The 19,912-nt window shown below is 38.7% G+C and overlaps 1 protein-coding gene across 4 annotated transcripts in view; it reads right to left on the reverse strand.

The window, feature by feature from the left end:
* LOC120533831 (ubiquitin carboxyl-terminal hydrolase 15-like) overlaps positions 1 to 19,912 on the reverse strand; it is a 209,991-nt gene that overhangs the window by 108,890 nt on the left and 81,189 nt on the right. For 3 of the 4 annotated variants that reach the window (XM_039760853.1, XM_039760850.1, XM_039760849.1), the window contains exons 7-9: positions 9,007 to 9,093; positions 6,255 to 6,393; positions 4,417 to 4,590 (exon numbers count right to left, since the gene is read on the reverse strand). In XM_039760853.1, the coding sequence (XP_039616787.1) occupies positions 4,417 to 4,590; positions 6,255 to 6,393; positions 9,007 to 9,093 (400 nt within the window). The remainder of the gene's footprint in view (positions 1 to 4,416; positions 4,591 to 6,254; positions 6,394 to 9,006; positions 9,094 to 19,912) is intronic. The other variant, XM_039760851.1, reaches the window with a different exon arrangement.

Consider the following 19,912-nt stretch of genomic DNA (forward strand, 5'->3'; position numbering starts at 1 on the left):
ATTCAGATGTTAGTTCTCCAGCTCTGGTCACAACCCCACCTAACCGCATTTGGACAGGGCACATAGTGTGCGCCCCAACAAATTTAACTTTGCCCATGTATGTGAATTCTGGGGGGACCTATGTAGCGGTTGGAAGCGCTGTGCCTCTAAAGACACAATTCGCACGTACTGCACTGTGGGAAGAGGCGGGGTGACGAGGGAATACGCAACAGTTGTATATAGTTTAAGCACGTTCAATAAACAGTCAGTGGTTTTTGCATGCATTAAGAAAACATCTGGCGTGTTTTCTTCCAACACACAGCATGACACAGTCATGTTTATTTGTAATGTGTGCTACACAAACCCAGACAGCTAAAAGCAAATACTGTAGTGGAAATATCCTTTTTTTGGAAGTTTGACCTCAATGGTTGTTGTGCTTAACATTTAAAAATACTTCTATTACTGCTACTACATTGAACTCGTTTTGCCCATCTCCCACCAACAGACTCAGTGTTCCCCTAAAGAACAAGTCTAGATATAACACTGGCAATCTGTTCCTGTCACAATCATGCAAAATCTTCTCCTCACCAAACAAAAATCATTTATTATACATACATTATCCGTCGCTCCAATCATATACCAATCCACTTTCTTAACCTGCTTATGTAAGGCATGGTTGACTTGCAAACCAAGTGTTTTTCAAGGCTAAGAAGTGGATTATTTGTCAATAGCCAAGTCAATCAACTGACTTCATCCAAACTGAGCATGTGTTTCACTTGCTTAAGTCAAAACTAAAAGCAGAAAGTCCAGCGAATAAGCAGCACCTAAAGACATTTGCAGTAAAGTCCCAACAAAGCAGCAGTAGGGGAGAACCCCAGCACTTGGAGATGGCCATGGATTCCAGATTTCAGGCAATCATTGATAGAAAAGAACTTTATTCATTCTTTATTCATGATTATGTTAGTTTGTCCAAATACCTTTGAGCAACTGAAAATTAGGGGACCATGTATAAAAATGGGTATCTTTTCTAAATGGCTCATACAATGTTTTTGTTAAAATTCTTGAATAAAAATTGTAAGTCTAAACTTCAATCACATCTTGATTGCTTAATTTAAAATCCATTGTCATATTATTTAATATTATCTAATGTTGAATTCTGCACTGTACTTGTAATATTTCTATTGCACTATTATATTGTAATGATGATTACTTGTGTTCTGTTCTGTGTATTGTATTGATCCCCCTTTTTTGACACCCACTGCACGCCAAACCTACCTGAAAACCGGTCTCTCTTTGAACTGTCTTTCCCAAGGTTTCTTCCATTTTTTCCCTAAAAAGGTTTTTTTGGGAGTTTTTTCCTTGTCTTCTTAGAGAGTCAAGGCTGGTGGGCTATTGAAGCCCATTGCGGCATGCCTTATGTGATTATGGGCTATACAAAATAAATTGTATTGTACTGTAATGTGGTAGCACAAAGACGAAAAAATTATGAAAATTGTATCACTGTTCAAATACTTATGGGCCTAAATATAAATCTTCATAAAGATCAGATTTATATCCAAATGTTGTTAGGCATTATAATTTCAATTCAATTTAGGGGGGAAAAAAATCAGTCAGATGTGCAAAAAAATGTTTACAACAGTAATTAGTTTGGCTTCCACAAAAAAAGAAAAAGTTGGAACTTATTTTATAAATTAAATGTCAATATTACCTGATGGAGGAAACCGTACACTCTTTGAGAGTTGTTGAAAATAATAAAAATTACACTCAAGTCTACACTGAATTAAAAATTAGTTTGACTGTCAGACATTGTTATTACTTGGTTTATTACCAAATTTTCACATTGTTGTCAACAAGTACATACAGTATGTTCCATAAAAACAGTCCTTCTTTCATATCTGTAGTTGAAAGACGTATCGCTCAGGGCACAATACTAGGAGTTTTTTTTCTTCTTCTTTTTGTTCACGATTAGAAGGTATCATTTAGAAATGTTACGTTTTCATTCATATGCTTATGATACTCAATTGAATTAAGAATGTCCAAATAACTGTTTTGGTGAATTGAGGCAAGAGTAGAAGTGCATATGCTTTAATTGAAAAAGAAGACATTTTTCGTCTTTCTGAGGTGGCGGGGCCACTGGAGTGGACAAGGTTCACTCTGGGTTCCTCAAGGCTCTTGATGTTGTGGGGCTGTCCTGGTTGACAAGTCCCTGCAACATCGTATGGACATCGGGGGCAGTGCCTCTAGATTGACAAACCAGGGTGGTGGTGATGTGCTTCAACTATAGGGGGATCACACTCCTCAGCCTCCCCAGGAAAGTCTATTCAGGGGTGCTGGAGAAGAGAGTTCAGTCAATGGTCAAATCTCGGATTCAAAAGGAACAGCGCGGATTCTGTCCCGGCTGTGGAACACTGGACCAGCTCTACACTCTGGCCAGGATCCTGGAGGGGGCATGGGAGTTTGCCCAACCAGTCCACATGTGTTTTGTGGATTTCGAGAAGGCATTCAACCGTGTCCCTCGAAGCATCCTGTGGGGTGTGCTTCAAGAGTACGGGTTACAAGGCTCATTGTTAAGAGCCATTCAGTCCCTGTACAAGAGGAGCAGAAGCTTTGTCCGCATTGCCGGTAATAAGTCGGACTTGTTTCCTGTTGAGGTTGGACTCTGCCAGGGCTGCCCTTTGTCACCGATTCTGTTCATAAGTTATATGGACAGAATATCTAGGCGCAGCCAAGGAGCGGAGGGGGTCTAGTTCAGTGACCTCAGAATCTCGTCTCTGTTATTTGCAGATGACATGGTTCTGGTGGCTTCATTGGACAGTGACCTCCAGCTCTCACTGGAGCGGTTCACAGCCGAGTGTGAAGCGGCAGGGATGAGAGGCAGCACTTGTAAATCCGAGGCCATAGTTCTCAGCCAGAAAAGGATGGAATGCTCTCTCCGGGTTGGGAACACATTACTGCCTCAAGTGGAGGAGTTCAAGTATCTCGGGGTCTTGTTCACGAGTTAGGGAAGAATGGAGTGGGAGGTTGACAGATGGATCAGTGCGGCATCCGCAGTAATGCGGGCTCTGCAATGGTCCGTCGTGGTGAAGAGAGAGCTGTGCCAAAAGGCGAGGCTGTCGATTTACCAGTCAATCTACGTTCCTACCCTCACCTATGGCCTCAAGCTTTGGGTAGTGACCGAAAGAGCAAGATCACGGATACAAGTGGCCAAAATGAGTTTTCTCTGCAGGGTGGCTGGACTTTCCCTTAGAGATAGGGTGAGGAGTTCAGTTATCCAGGAGAGACTCGGAGTCGCTGCTCATTCACATTGAGAGGAGTCAGTTGAGGTGGTACGGGCATCTGGTTAGGATGCCCCCGGACGCTTCCCTGGGGGGGATGTTCCGGGCATTTCCCACTGGTAGAAGGCCATGGGGCAGACCCAGGACACGCTGGAGGGATTATATCTCCCGGCTGGCCTGGGAATGCCTCGGGATCCTCCCAGAGGAGCTGAAGGAGGTGGCCAGAGAGAGAGAGAGAGAGAGAGAGAGAGGGGTCTGGGCTTCCCTGCTTAGGCTGCTGCAACCCAACCTTGGATAAGCAGTGAATAATGGATGGATGGACATTTTTCGTTAGGGGGTGGAAATCTTACAAAACTCAATAACAATTTGTTACTCATATTTTATTTGAAGGGCTTTACCTTTATATGGCTGAACTGACAGGAAATTGGGCTATTACCTTTATGCCTGATTGTTGCATTTTCTTCTCCATTGCCCTACTGAAATCTATGTAGACTGAAACTAAAGTTTTAAATGCTAGTTACCCTTACCACAAGACTTTTACATTTTACAATTTCATTTATAAGAAAAGAGACATGATGGTGAAGTAGTTAGTTATGTGGTCTCATTTCTCCAGGAATCAAGACTTGGCCACTGTCTAAATTGTTTTTTGTGTTTCTATAGATTTTCCAAAATTAATCTTAATTGCTATCTTAACCCTAACATTATTTATGTCTGCATTTTTAAATAAACCCTGCAATATACTGGCATCCCATATTTATTTGATTTCTGCAATTGGCGAAATGGATCCACAATAAGGTTTCCTTCTCAGCAAGCCTGTATTAGATTAACTGCCTTAAGAAGATGAATTAGGGCCTATAAGAACCTAATATACAATGTTTATAAATATAAAAGTATGTATATGTGCACTGGTAGGTATAATTCCTATGTTCATACTGCAAGGAATTATGTTATATAAAATAGATAGAGCTAAATGCATGAACACCTCAAGTTTGAATTTACTGCAGTATTACTAATTTTAAAAAGCAAAATAAAATGCTAATATATTTATAAAAGAAAAGGTGATATAGATATCTAGATGACACGTTTAAAGAACATGTGTGAAGATTATCTACTTTAAATCAAAAAATTATAGCAAATATTCATTTCTACTTAAAACACTAACCTTAAAAGCTTTTGGAGTAACATAGGTATATTTACCAGACCATATCTGTTTGATAAGATCTGCATAAGCTTTTGCTATTTCTCCTCGCATTCCTAAAGGATTGTCAAAGTTCAGTTCATCTTGATATTTGTCATTTAAGAAATATTCTGTAAGTGGAGGCGTATTACTTAAACACTGGAAAAAAAAAATGAAAAAGGTTTAAGTTAATAAAAGTCAAATCAAATTAGCATACTTTCAAGTGCATCTGTAACAGTGACTTTTGTTTGCCTATTTAATAACCAATGAAAATGCTCAAAAATAAAACTCAGAAAACATTAAGCATTATATATATATATATATATATATATATAGTATTAGCACTTGATATGAATACTTTCATTATCAAAGTATTGATAATCACTAGAACAACATAACACAACATAAATAAATAAATATGAATATAACTAAATCAACTGCATGAAGGCATATAAATCCAAAAAGTACCCCAAGATGTTTATTCTAAAAAATAAGAATCTCAGCAATAGAGGTCCAATAATGCAGCATATCCTAAATATTTAAAAGTATCAAAATAAATAATACATTTTTTAAAAGAAAACTGAATATCAGAGCTAACAAAGACTTCAGACACCAACATAAGGTATAAAGATGTAATAGCAGTTATGTTCTAAATCTAATAAATAAGAAAATCCATAGATGTTTTTTTCACGGAAAAAAAGACAGCAACATATTAAACATAATAAAATAATAATACACAACAAAAAATAAGCAAGTTTTCTTTCAGAACTCTTAAAGTTCTGTGTGAATGGGTAAAAAACCTAACATACCAAATAATGCTAAAATTTAAATAAGCTAATTGTATAGTAGGCCCTTGCCACTTTTCATCAAACAGGTTTTTGTGTTTATTTAGGAACAGCCACCAAGGGCCACACTCCAGCCAAAATACCCCCGACAGAAACATAAATAAATAAAAGTTTAAGTAATTTAATAAAGTGATACACAAAATTCTAATTTTCACTCAAGATAAATAAAATTGCAAATCAAATGTTTAAAGAGGAACTATCACAAAAATATGACCTGAAGCATTTAGATCAAAAGTAAAATTTAATCTTTCCAGTAATATTTACAGTGGAACCTCGGGTCATGACTATAATTTGTTCCAAACCTCTGGTTGCAACCTGATTTGGTCGTGACCCAAAGTAATTACCCCCTTAGGATTGTATGTAAATACAATTAATCTGTTCCGGACCGTATGAGCTGTACATAAATATATATATTTTTTAAAGATTTTTAAGCACAAAAATAGTTAATTATACCATAGAATGCACAGTGTAATAGTAAACTAAATGTAAAAACATTGAATGATACTGAGAAAACCTTGAAGAGAGAAAACTAACCTTGCAGTCTCTTTAAAAACAAGCCCGGTACATTCCTTAACTGCCTTCTCTGTCTTACTGCCCTCTTTAACTGCCTTCTGGTGCTCTCTCTCTCTCTCGCTTGCTTGCTCTGTCTCTCTCTCACTCGCTCCACAGGGAATGCACAGGGAGAGACTGAACACGTGTGGAAATCATTGGTGCATACGAACCAGAAGGGAAACTGGCTTGTTCGTCACCTGAGTGTTTGGTCGTGAACAGATGCAAAAGTTTGGCTAACTTTTTGGTTGTAACCTGATTTGTACATGGTCCAAGACGTTCATTACCCGAGTTTCTACTGTACCAAAAAAATAACATCTGTGTGTGTTATTTTTAAGTGGGTATTATTTTAAAGAAAAAGTGTATACATATACAGTAGACTTGTAAATATGTTTTCCTGTTTCTAAAAGGTTTGCATGCTTTACCTACCTGGACAGCAGAATTCATAAAACAAGTGTTCCCCAAATTACATAAACCACAAAGGCCAGGTTGCTCACTATGTCGCTCTTGATAGTCATAGGTATTATAAGGAGAATATGAAGGGATGCAGTAGTTTGAATTTTTAACACTGTAAAAAGAAGAAAATTACTGAATATCAGTGTTATGTTTTATTTTTATTCATCACTGTATGATATAAAGTGTTGATATTATAAACAATGAAATATAAACAGCAGTATTGAATCACAATATTGAGGATCATCATTTTTAGCAGAAAACAGAAAACAAGAAATCTCATGTTAAAAATTTATTTCCTCAGAACAGCATCTAAATCAGGGGTGAGCAAATTTTATAAGTGGAGGGTTAAACTCTCTATAAACCCAGACAATCTAGCACATATTAATGACAAACAATAAGTAAAAACAGTACCTCAAGAAATGGTTTCATTGTAAAACTTTTTATTAAATGCAATATTCAAACAACAATAAGACAAAGGTTTTAAAGTAAAGTCATCTGAATGTTACACTGTTCTAGTAATAAACATAAAACTGCTGGCTTTGGCCCAGACTGTTAATATTAGTTTAAACTCTGGGCAGTACAGCAATTAATTCATTGTAAAGACCTACAGTATATCTGTATGGTTCTATACTTGTACTTAACAGTTTTCATTGGTGAACCTGCTTGGAGCTTCAAGTGTTACCAAGTTATGATAATGTGTGCAGAACGTGTGAAGAGACTTAGAAACAGTAACGTGCAGCCGGTTGAAATCAAGCAAACAAATGTTGATAACCTTATTTTTAAGTTCACTGTTGCAATGGAGTTCAGTTGCTTCCAGCTGTAAGATTTCTGGAACATTGCCCACATCAACAGTAAAAGGAGATGAAAATTTTGCAAAGACTTCTTTATGCACCTAAAGTCCTGAAGGCAAAATCCATATTCAATATGAATGATATCAAAATGAGTTGCACATCTGACAAAATTCACACTTCTATCTGAACATCCTTCCTTAAAAATAGGAACAAAAAATACGAAAAATGGGCAATCTTCAGCAGTTGCAACTCACTAAGATTAGTGTTGAGTTTGAAGAATGGAGAAAAAGACACCCCCAACGTACGTGCTCTGTAACTGAACAGCACATACTAAAATCACATTACAGGAGGTACATGTCAGTTGTGAGGAGTTGCTGCATTTCTTGTATGTCAAGGTGTAGTTCCAAAGACTGAAGATGAAATGTGCTAGTCGACAAAACCTGATCACAAATGAAAAATATTTAAGTTTATTTCTCAGGTGTTTGCATTTTGTTGACAACAATTTACCTGTTATTTTGCACAGGAGAAGTGCATTTTAAAATGAAAACTGTTCTATGACACACTGCAAATTCACTTTGTCTACATACTGCAGCAGCCATTGGTGACTAATCGCTTATGCTTTAAAATGGCCATTTAACAATGAAGTGATAGAAACCTTGTGCATTTACTAAGTTGTTAAAATCTGTAATGAACTACTGGTGAAGTTGATCGCTAGCTTGACAAAAGAGTATGGAAATGGTGAAAAGCTGAACCTGCTAATGTGTTTGGGAGTATTTTGAATAAAACATTGAAACTGGCAATACTAAGTGCATTGTCTTGGAACTGATATGTAGTGTGCAATAGACAATAAGGGTAAAAATCCCACAAACAATAAAATTCACCTACAGAGTTATCACAAATTGGCTTATAACCTATTTCTGGGCAAAGAAAGGCAACGTTTCTAAAAACTCATACAAGTCCAAGTCCACATGATGCAAGACAGCCACTATTAACATAATGTCTGCAAAAGGCAGTGGCTTGGGGAGCAAACTCAAGTACACTACAAAAAACACAAAGAGAACCCTTGGTTCAGAAAATTTACTGCATCTCTTAACCTCCAATTTAACATGCTGTGTGGGGCATCAATAAATATTATAGTGGAAACAGTGGAAAAATAAATTGTAATTTTTATATTATTGTAGTATTAAGATACCTGAGCCACTTGGTGCTTGCTTTATTTCAGTATAATTTGGATTGATAATTTGCATACCAAGCAGAGTTTGTTCAGCACAAATAATGAAAAAATATTAATGTGTCTTATAAAATCATTCATATTGAGCATCTGGTTTGTTTTTGCTTGTGTTTAATGGAATTTACCTATAGGGATGTACTTACTTATAAATGAGGCAGGAAAAGTATTTTTACTACCATTTTAATACGTTACTAAAGCACCTTTAACTTTGAAATCATTATTAGCTTAACACCAAGCTTTACTCAGAGCTACATACATTTGAACATCACAAAAGTATTCAGAAGCAAAATTACTAGGAAGGGAAAATGCCTATAATTTCAAAACTTGTGAACACCTGAAGCATAAAAACCTTACTCCTTTCAGATTCCTTCATCAGCCATTAACTGTCATTATTAACAGCAAATTTTAAATCTTGGTATATCAGCAAGTGAACTATGAAAGGTAGATTATACAGTATATTGCATCTTTACTATTTAAATTTAGACACATCTTAAGACTGTTTACTGTCCAAAACAAATGTCACAACAATCTCTTTTTGGTTCTTCTGTATGGAATTCCCAATAATTTAACTTCAAATTTAAAGCATACCATGACAAAAACAAAACAATTTAATGAAGAGTATGACGGTCAAGTAAATAATCTATTTGATCAAAAACACTTCTGCAAATTTATGGATAACTAGAATTTACAAACAGATGCTTACTTTCTGTTGTTGAAGCTGTTATAATTGTTCGGTAATGATGATGGAGATAATTTTGGTAAAGTTGAAAAAGATGAAGCACCAGGTGATCTACAAATAAAAAGTAGCCTTGTTAGCAACAAATTCAAAAAAACACTTGCTGTACATGTTTTCAAATATAATTAATAAAAGTAAGTGATGTTGTACTTGGTTTTTGTAAACCAAGGACTTTTTCATATAAATTATAATGAAGTGCAACTTTTATAATTACAGTTAAACAGTCTTTTCTTTGAATACCTGTAATAAAAAATAACGTTAATATGTAAAAGACCATTCAACAAACTAAATAGGTATATAACTTATCAACAGTCACAAAAACAGCACAATTACTTAAATTATACTTAAAAATATAGACTAAAAACAGTGATGGGTGATTCAGCCCTTTTTGCTGTGCCAGTACATTCAAACGTTTTGAGACAAAAGTTTTATTCAACTACTTATGCTGATATACTTTCCTCTGTCTATTTTCTAACCTACTTACCAAGTCCAGATTTCTGGGGAATCGGTGCTAGTTCATTGTCATATTATTACATTTAAATGTATAATGTTTCAAATAGCTATTTAATATTGTCGCAGACTGCATCAGTGCATCATGATCCACACTTCTCAACTCATAACAGAGAAAAATGTCTATATAATGCAGAAAAAGACAAAAGAATATATTCCAGAAGCAAAAGAATCAGAATTGGAGGGCTAGAATATCACTTTTGAATCATATAAATTTACAAATACAACAAAATTAATATAAACATCAGTATAACAATGTCTATTCTTATGAATCATATTTGCGAAAGCACAGGGTGTTTTCATTTGACATGACTACTATCTTAATTAAAAATTCTATTCTTTTCAAGTTAAAGACCCTTTGTATTGGTCTGGAAAAGTCTACAGTAGTTTGCTTCCACTGTTGGGCTTACCAATTTACTGCTGTGGTGGATGGCCGGCTTCATATTCCGGCCCTCACCCCCAGGCCGCCAGGAGGAGCTTTCCCGACAGCATGGACAGGCCCCGAATTCCAGCAGGGCCTCATTGACTATGTATGCACAGCCCTGCTGGATACCTTGGGGACCACATGAGAGTCGCTGTCGGGAGGCCAGTGGACTCATATATGCCCTATAACCCGAAAGTGCGCCATAATCCCGTGACAGGAAGAAACGACGTGCTTCCGGGGTAAAGATAAGGACTATTTACCCTGACCCGGAAGGAATAAGGACTTGTGGACTGTTGTGCAGGAACACCTCTGGGTCAGGGAGTATAAGGGACTGTGGGAGCTCCCAGACAGCGAGCTGAGTTGGGTGGTAGGAGGGCAACGCGTCTGGGAGTGGAGGATTGGTTATTGTTGTGATTATTGTTATGAGTAGTGTGGAGTGGATGGTGCTTGGTGCACGTAATTATTATAATAAAAAGAATAATTGTAGCACTTTTACCTGGTGTTTGGCGTGGTACCTGAGGGTTCAAGGGAGCGATAGTGCCCCCTACTGCCACACTGGCGTAGTCGGCGGGATTCTCTGGCCGTCGATTTGGCAGAGGACCTGTTTTATAAAATTTGTGCGGGCAGACAACCCTAAGAAGGTCGCGTCCAAGCATCCGCTGGTAAAAACACTACCCTCTACAGAGTGTGCTGCAACAGAAAGCCTTTCTATATCTCGATCCGCAATGGGGAAGAAGACCGGTAAAAAGACTCCAGTCCTAACGGATGCCGAGAGGATATGGACTTACCTGACGGGCAGTGAAAAAGACAGGGCGCTGATTAAGGCTGAGCAAGCACGAGCGGCACAACAGCAGGAGCGCTGTTGGATATCGGACACGCCGGACTCCCTAGATGAACTGGGAACAAGTAATTTAACTTCGGAGGTACGTGCCGAAAAATACCCGAAGCATCGGGGACTTTTTTGTCTTGTTTTGCAGAGGCCTGGCTGCGGAAAACAGACGACAAGTCGGACGCCTACCTCACATCCTGGCAAGATGGCCGCGATCGTGAAAAGTCAAGCCAATCCAGGAGTCCACATGGGCATAGCCTATTCGACGACAGCAGTCACATGGACTATCCTGAGGCAGGGCGGTTAAGCCACAAGCCAAGCAAGGCATCACCTGACCAGGAAAAGACCGTCCTATTCGCCGGAACGGGACACGTGATCTCGCCCGTAAGATTATGGGAAGGAGAAGGTCGACAGCAGTCCATAGGTGAGGTCGTCGTTTCCCCATCGAAATCGAGCTCCCTGAAGGGGAAGGGGGAGGCTAGTGAGGCAGCGCTAGCCATAAACGGAAGTAATGAGGGACGGGACATGACTGAACGGTCCGCCGATAAAATAGAAAAGGCGGATCGTAGCTGGCCAGTGGCGCCACCCGGGCCCTCTAAAATAAGAAACTCCAAGTCCCAGGAGCCTTTGTGCGACCCAGCAGAACACGTGCCAGGAGTGGACGTACTCATTGGCTCCCAGCCGGCAGGTAAAGAGAAGGCGGAAGTAGACTTACCTTCGGCCGAATTAAATAACTTTGTGAACTTACGAGATCTCGAGAAATACCTCGAGCCCGTATATAGTTTCTTTCAGGGCTTGAAGGATCTGAAGGAACGTGTGAGGGAGCTGGGAGCTATAGCCGAGGAGCTGCTGAAAGGATTACAGGGATACCTGCGGCGATTAGGCCGAGAAGCCCCGGTACTGATTGATTCGGCGGTACAGGTAAGCTGTACCGTATATTATAAGGGGACGCAGTGCGATCTGGGCCAGCCATTAAAAAGTAGCGGGTGCCAAGTCACTGCAAACCCGACAAGGGATTGTGGCACGATAACCGATGTTTGAAGCGGGTTGCCACTGGTAACCGGAGGGGCGGTGGAAGCAGCGATCGTACCGGTACAGCTGAACAGCGCTGTTACCCGGAGTGATGCGGTGCTGATGATGCTGCCTCCTAAGTAACATAAGTCAACGGGCGTGCAGACAGCAAAGGGGCTCTCTTCTTCCAGTAGAGAGTCCCCAGCTGTGTCCAAGCCCCAGAGTAAGCAGGAGATCCCCAAAGTAAAACGCGGGTCCTCCTGACAAGATGGAGAAACGGGTGGAGAGCTGCGAGGCGGCCGTAAAACCTCCCTTGGCGGAGGAAAGGGCGGAGTTATCAGAATTTCCGAGATGTTTCCGGTCTCGGGGAGAAAGACAACCGGGAGGACGACGGCGTTGTTACAACTGTCATCAGTCAGGCCACGTTTGGCGAAGCTGTCCTCGGAGGACAGGGGAATGGAGGGATAACCGCTACACCGATCCCCCTAGGTTCTCTGGGGGACCTAGACAACATGGCCGAGGCCCGACTGACGTGTCCTCCTGGAGGAGGACGTCCCTTGCAGGGCTGGACGCTCCGCCCCAGTTGCCGTCGCTAAGGGGGGGGAATTGTGGTGGATGGCCGGCTTCATATTCCGGCCCTCACCCCCAGGCCGCCAGGAGGAGCTCTCCCAACAGCATGGACGGGCCCCGAATTCCAGCAGGGCCTCATGGACTATGTCGTTTTTATGCACAGTCCTGCTGGATACCTTGGGGACCACTGGGAGTCACTGTCAGGAGGCCAGTGGACTCATATATGCCCTATAACCCGGAAGTGTGTCATAATCCTGTGACAGGAAGAAACGACGTGCTTCCGGGGTAAAGATGAGGACTATTTACCCTGACCCGGAAGGAATAAGGACTTGTGGACTGTTGTGCAGGAACACCTCTGGGTCAGGGAGTATAAGGGACTGTGGGAGCTCCCAGACAGCGAGCTGAGTTGGGTGGTAGGAGGGCAACGCGTCTGGGAGCGGAGGATTGGTTATTGTTGTGATTATTGTTATTTATGAGTAGTGTGGAGTGGATGGTGCTTGGTGCACGTAATTATTATAATAAAAAGAATAATTGTAGCACTTTTACCTGGTGTTTGACGTGGTACCTGAGGGTTTAAGGGAGCGATAGTGCCCCCTACTGCCACACTGCCTATTCTTTTTATTGGCACATTACTTTTTTTTTTTTTAAACCTTAAACAAGACAGATTTTTGTTGTTCTGAATTACATTACTAAGCTTTATTAACAACCTCCAAGAAATGACAAGTGTCAAAAATGGCAACCAAGAAGAAGATATTTCACATCTATAAATACAGTCTATAAACGATGCCATTAAAGCCCCAGGAAAAGTGTTTAACTTTTATTAAAGTTTAAAATATGCACTTCACATTCTAATGTTTCAGTAATCTCAAATTATAATGCAGAACACCTTTAAATACAAAACTAATAAGCTTATAGGACAACAAATCCACCACATAAGCAGATTGGAAAGTGCAAGTAAAGGAGTGAAAACAGTTAAGTTTTATTATCTCCTGGAACACAAGATAAATTTCTGGGTGCACATATGACTTGTTAATGCTGATCATAATGGCTAGTCTGCAGTATGACATTTTACTTGGTGTTATATGCTGAGATTTTGCTTCCACCTAAATTAAGTTTACTGAACAAATAAATAGCCCCATACTTTATTCTTCTGCTAATCAGGTAAAAGATTTATTAGAACTCTATTATGGACAGACGGGTTAATTGAAAAAGAATTTAACATTATAACTGTTACGGTTATGTTGACTTTCTATGTCTTAAAAACTAAAAATGGGTGTTAACTATTTAAGTCAAGTACCAACAAAAAACAATATTAGGGGGTAGAAGGCTGAACGTCAAGAAATGTCACCTAGAATGTATTATTATTATTAGCAATGACAAAAAAGTTAAAGGAATATGTACTGTATATTTCTGTACTATATAACAAAGTGCTATGTGTACGTGTCCGGTCCTGCCAAGCAATATGATTGGTCTCTTTGGGGGCTCAGTGGATGGTAAGATGACACAATACTTTAAGGTTGTAAAGTTCAATTCCTGAATGTAACATTTTTATTTTTATTTTTACAGAAAATTAGTTATAATGGAGCATGTCAACGACAATAAAGCAAATAACTTTCCAATAGTCACTAAATACTACTGAGGTGCAACCCAAGTCATCTTCAGGGGCAAGAAGTATCCCCAGGAACGCAAATATGTTTTCACAGTGGGTAGGGAGGGGACCATCTACGGTACTATTGGTGGTAGTCAAAAAAGTAGACAGGAGGTGAGCAAGACAAGAGATGTCTGAGGTACGCAAAGATATCAAAAGGCACAAGAGGAATGCTGCCGGTACCCTTTTACTCAAGAGAGGTTGAGGCATGTGAAGATACCAAAACAAGGCTTTGTTTCTCCTTGATCAGGCTAGCTTTTGTACATAATACAACTATTAGTAAAGGTTTACACAGAGCAGGTAGTGTACTTAAACAGATGGAATGAAAAGACTTATGGGAATTCTCAGGTGTATACTGTATATTATTTGTTGTGATTCATAGGATTTTGTTTCAATCTCACCTGGGCAGAAAAGATATTCTTATTATTTTTACCATTTGGGAAATTGTACAATTACAGACAATACTTAACAATTGTAATTAAACATAATCTATACAGTATGATGTGCTACTTGACTATATTATTTTACGTTTGATTAAAAGAGAGCAAGAGAATACATTAGCCTTTCATTTACAGTTTTGCACAAGTATGAAAATATACACAAAAACATAAAATAAAGACAATTTATACTTACTACTCAAGAGCTTTATGTTACTATTATTTATACATATATTTAACTCTTTCACAGCTGATGGCATAGCAAAGCAAATCTCGTCTACTTCAGAAGAGGTGATACACACTGGGGGTTAATTCACTGCCAATGTTTCAATACTGAACCAACCCAATTTTTAGATAATGCATATCATACCAAAATGTATTACAAATCTCAGTATTTTACTTTGCCATAATTAGTTTAATTATGTCTAACTATTTAAAATATAAGGTGACTCTTCCCCAGAACTGCCATTCCTGTATCTGGCTGCTCCAAAGCCAAACTTGTGAAAGACCAAGAGAGCTTTAAAGGAGAGTGTAGACAGAATGATAAGCAGAAGATGTAACTTAAATAAAATAATAGACTGTTCCAATTTAAATACCAGTACTACTTAATCTCATTTTGAAATGGTTTATTGTTCGTTCATTCAGCTAAATTATAAGGCCCTTGAATGTCACAAGTACATAATAAACTTTCAATACAACACAAGATAATCATAAAGTAAAAATAAGTCAATATAATATAATCACATAGTGAAATTTGCCAGGAATTTCTTATATTTAGGAGAAAACTATAGTACAGTACAAAGTCTTCAGCCCTTTATATAATTCACAAAAATATTTGTCTTACAAATTACTGTCTTACAGTTATTTCACATCTTCTCAATTAGTGTATCAACAGTAAAGGGTGTATTACAGAGTTCCAAACATTCTTTTGCAAAATGTAAAGCAATACATTAAGAAAGGGTTTCTCAGTTATGGTCCTACAGTGCCACAGTGGCTGCAGATTTTCATTCAAGTCAGTTTCCTAATTAGAAGACAATCCTTGCTGATAATGAAACTTGGTCAAATATATGGTGTGTTAGTGCTTTCATTTTTAAAGGCAAATTTTAAATACCCTGTAGTGTTTTTGTTTTTTCTAAACATTTTATTGAAATCATTAAAAGCATGTAACATTTCATATAAGTCAAACTTGACAAAACTAAGTTCAAATCAAATCACCCCCAAATAGAAAGAGATCTAGGCCAACAGAGTAAAACTTTAAGAATAGAAAAAAAAACAATAAAGGGAAGAAAATCCTTTCCCCCAATTTAAATGCTTATTATAAAATGTTATTGATTAGATCCTGCCAGGTTTTAAAAATGTTTTGTACAGATCCATCCATCCATCCATCTTCTAACCCGCTGAATCCGAATACAGGGTCACGGGGGTCTGCTGGAGCCAATCCCAGCCAACACAGGGCACAAGGCAGGAACCAATCCTGGGCAGGGTGCCAACCCACCGCAGGACACACACAAACACACCCACACATCAAGCACACACCAGGGCCAATTTAGAATCGCCAATCCACCTAACCTGCATGTCTTTGGATTGTGGGAGGAAACCGGAGCGTCCGGAGGAAACCCACGCAGACACGGGGAGAACATGCAAACTACACGCAGGGAGGACACGGGAAGCGAACCCGGGTCTCCTAACTGCGAGGCAGCAGCGCTACCACTGCGCCACCGTGCTGCCCTTTGTACAGATCCTCTAAGTAAGAATTAGAATTTTTTTCAGTTTCAAATAATAAAGCACATCAGTTACACAATGACTTAAAAGAGGTGAGTTAGAATTCTGTCACTTGAGCAAGATAAGTTCACGTGCTAATAGTGAAGTAAAGGCAATTACAGGTTGGTTGTCCTTCTCCACTTTAAGCCCATCTGGGAGTACACTAAACACAGCTGTTAATTGAATGGGAGTGATTATGACACCAAGGCTAAATGAGATTTTGGTCCAGAATGATGTTAATTTGGTACATGCCCAAAACATACGGCCCAATGAGGGAGGGACTTGATTGCAATGTTCGCAGGTTGGATCTTGCCCTGGAAACATTATGGACAATTTTAAATGAGACAGATGTGCTCGATAAAAGATTTTAAGTTGAATAATTATATGCTTTATGCATATGGAGCTAGAGTGAATTCTATGTATGGCTACCTTCCACTCTTTTCCCCACTGTACTCTGGGATCTTTGAAAGGAAGGGACTTTAGAATGTTTTTATATATTACAGAAATGCTGTCTGAGTCTTCATTACTGATCAATATTTAATCCAGAATAGAAGTGGAAGGTGAGGAACATTGGGCAGATTTTGTTTAGCAAAGTTTCTAATTAGGAGGTAGTGAAAGAAGTGTATTGATGGAAAGTTAAATTTGGATAGTGTAATTGTAAGATGCAAAGACGTTTTCTATGTACAAATCTCTCATGTGATTCAATCCTGTATGTTTTCCAAATATTAAAAACTGTGTATGTTTCAGAGGGTTGAAAAAGATGGATATTGTGCAGAGGTGCCACAGATAAAAGCTTCTCTATCTTGAAGTACTTCCTACGTTGGTTCTATATTTTGAGTGAATAAAGCACAATTGAGTTGTTAGTATATTGTCAATAACTTGTATTTAGTGGAATACAAAGCCGGGAATATAAAGAACTACTGAAGGATTTTATTTCTGTTGCGAACCAAGCCTGTGTATGTTTATCTATTTCTGGCAATGTCCAGGTTTTTATAGCCTGTATACTTGCCGCCCAGTAATAAAACTGAAAGTTAGGCAGAGCTATGCCACTTTCTGCCTTAGGTCTTTGTAGGGTCGTCCTTTAAATAAATTAGGTTACGACTGAATCTAACCTCTTAAAAAATTATTTATTGTATATTGGAATGCTTTGAAATAGAAAAAGAAGCTTAGGAATGATAATTATCTTGACAGTGTTAATTCTTCCAGCTAAAGTGAGATGAAGGATAGACCACCTATGCAGATTTTACCTAATTGTTTCCACGCAAACAGCAAAATTTTGTTGATAAAGAGCTTTATGTTTACTTGTGATGTTTACCCCTAGGTAGTTAAACTGATTTGCTATGATAAAAGGGAAGGTGTCCCATCTAATATTGTGTTTTAAAGAGTTCAGTGGAAAGAGCACACTTTTATTCAAATTAATTTTGAGTCAAGCATTCTTTTGAAATTCTGCTAGTACTGTTAGGACTGCAGGCACAGTATTTTGTGGATCTGATACATATAATACCATAACATCTGCATATAGTGATATTTTCTGTTCCAAGTCCTTCTCTGATAATCCCCTTTATCTCATAAGCATTGTGGCTCAATGGTGACTGCAAAAAGCAGTGGTGACAGGGGGCATCCTTGTCTAGTACTATGTTATAGTTTGAAGTTGTCTGAAATAATGTTTTAATACTGTACAAACTGAAGCTTCAGGACTGGTATAGAACAGTTTGATCCATGCACATGTGTTTGGGCCAAACCCAAATTTCTCCAGTGTAGTGAAAAGGTAGTCCCATTCAACCATATCAAATGCTTTTTCTGCATCCAACGATAATATCTCCAGGGTGTCAGACTTTGTGGGAGAATATATTACAGTGGACCCTTGACTTATGAACTCAATTTGTTCGCGAGGGCTGGTTGTAACTCAAGTTGGTTGTAAGTCGGGAGTATTTTTCCCATAAGAAATAATGGAAATACCCATAATGCGCTCCAAACCTCCCACAACAACACTTACTTAACCTTTTCATAATAAAAAAGGGTTGTATAATGCGCATAATTTACCAAAACACCAATAATTTTTAATGTACTAACCAAAAAGTTATAAAAAGTGTCTAGCCTAACAGAAACAACAATTTCATACTGTACTCACCATTTAATTTGACATCTTTGGGCTGCAGGAAGGGAGGAGGAGGAGAATGAAGCGGAAGGTTGTTATTGTTTAGAAGGAGCCTCCTTATGCAAAAAAATGAATGAAGCGGAAGGAGGTTATTGTTTAGAAGGAGCCTCCTTATGCAAATCTTTTCTTTGTAAAATTGTCAAGATGGTGGATTTCGACATGCTGTACATATTAGCGAGATCGATCACAAATGCCACTCTCATATTTCTGCATAATTTCCTTCTTCGTTTCGATTGTGATCGCCGTTTCTCAAATTAATAATGGCAGTAGTCGAGCACTCAGTTCAAAGCTGGCCGTGTTGTGAACTTCTGTAATAATACACTCCAAAGCAAGCCGGTGCTGACTCAGCCTGATGACATCATCATGTGCCGAGCCAGCCCGCTAGCTAATATCCCTTAACAATCACTTTCTTTACCTTCGTTACCTTCTCTTCCTTCCTTAGCAATTATGTGTCTTGCTTGCCATTGTCTTAGTGAACTATATATATAGATAAATCACTGCACTGACCGAAATTACGTCCACAAACACATGTATCTGGGCTCCGACTGACGATTACGAACACTCTCGGCAGTTGTTTACAATCGCACAAGCGGATACATGTGACCGCATTCGGGTCGTAACGCAAGATGTTGGTCGTAAATCAAAACAAAAATTTTGGTCGTAAATCAAGTTGTTCGCATGTCAGGCCGGTCGTATGTCAAGGGTCGACTGTACATTAAACAGGTGTCGAGGATTGGAAGTGTCTGCCTTTAATAAATCCAGTTTGGTCTTGTGATATTACCGAATGAAGCACTTTCTCAATCCTTCTAGCTAGCTTGTCTCTACATTCTGTAAATGTTGCTAATAAAAAGGAAGTTAACTTAATTGAGAATTTTTTTTTTATAAAATTCAGCAGGGTAGCAATCAGGGCCTGCTGCTTTCCCACTCTGAAGTGAGTTTATAGAATCTAGTAATTCTGAGAGTGTGAGAGGTTTATTTAATTCCTCTGCACTGAGAGTTGTGGTATCTGTAACGCATCCAAAAACGCATTAGGTTTTGTCTAGTCTTCTTTAAACTGAGTAGAATATAAGGACTTATAGTAGTTTCTAAATGTGTGCATTATATTTTTATGGTCAATGATTCTGTTCTGTCTTTGTTGGTAATTACTGGTATTGGATATTTTTTTTTCCCCCCAAGAACAGTATCCATGTGTTTTTTTGGAATGGAAAAGATTTGCACTTCATGGTCTCTTCTTTCACACTCTATTTACTGTATATCTAAACAATTTATTAACACAGTCACTTAATGATGCATATTAACCATTGAAAATAGAAACAAATTAGCTGGACAGCTGGTGGTTTCTTCGCTATTTGCATTTTATTTTTAACTGGTGGATGGTTAAGAAAATCACAGTACAGAAACTGCACTTGTTAAAGTAGTAAATGACTTGCGGGTAAATGCAGACAGAGGCCATTTATCTGTTCTCATCCTCTTAGATCTGAGTGCTGCATTTGACACCATTGATCACAATATTCTTAGAAATCGC

Source organism: Polypterus senegalus, chromosome 8 (genome assembly GCF_016835505.1).
Source record: "Polypterus senegalus isolate Bchr_013 chromosome 8, ASM1683550v1, whole genome shotgun sequence".
Lineage (NCBI taxonomy): Eukaryota > Metazoa > Chordata > Cladistia > Polypteriformes > Polypteridae > Polypterus > Polypterus senegalus.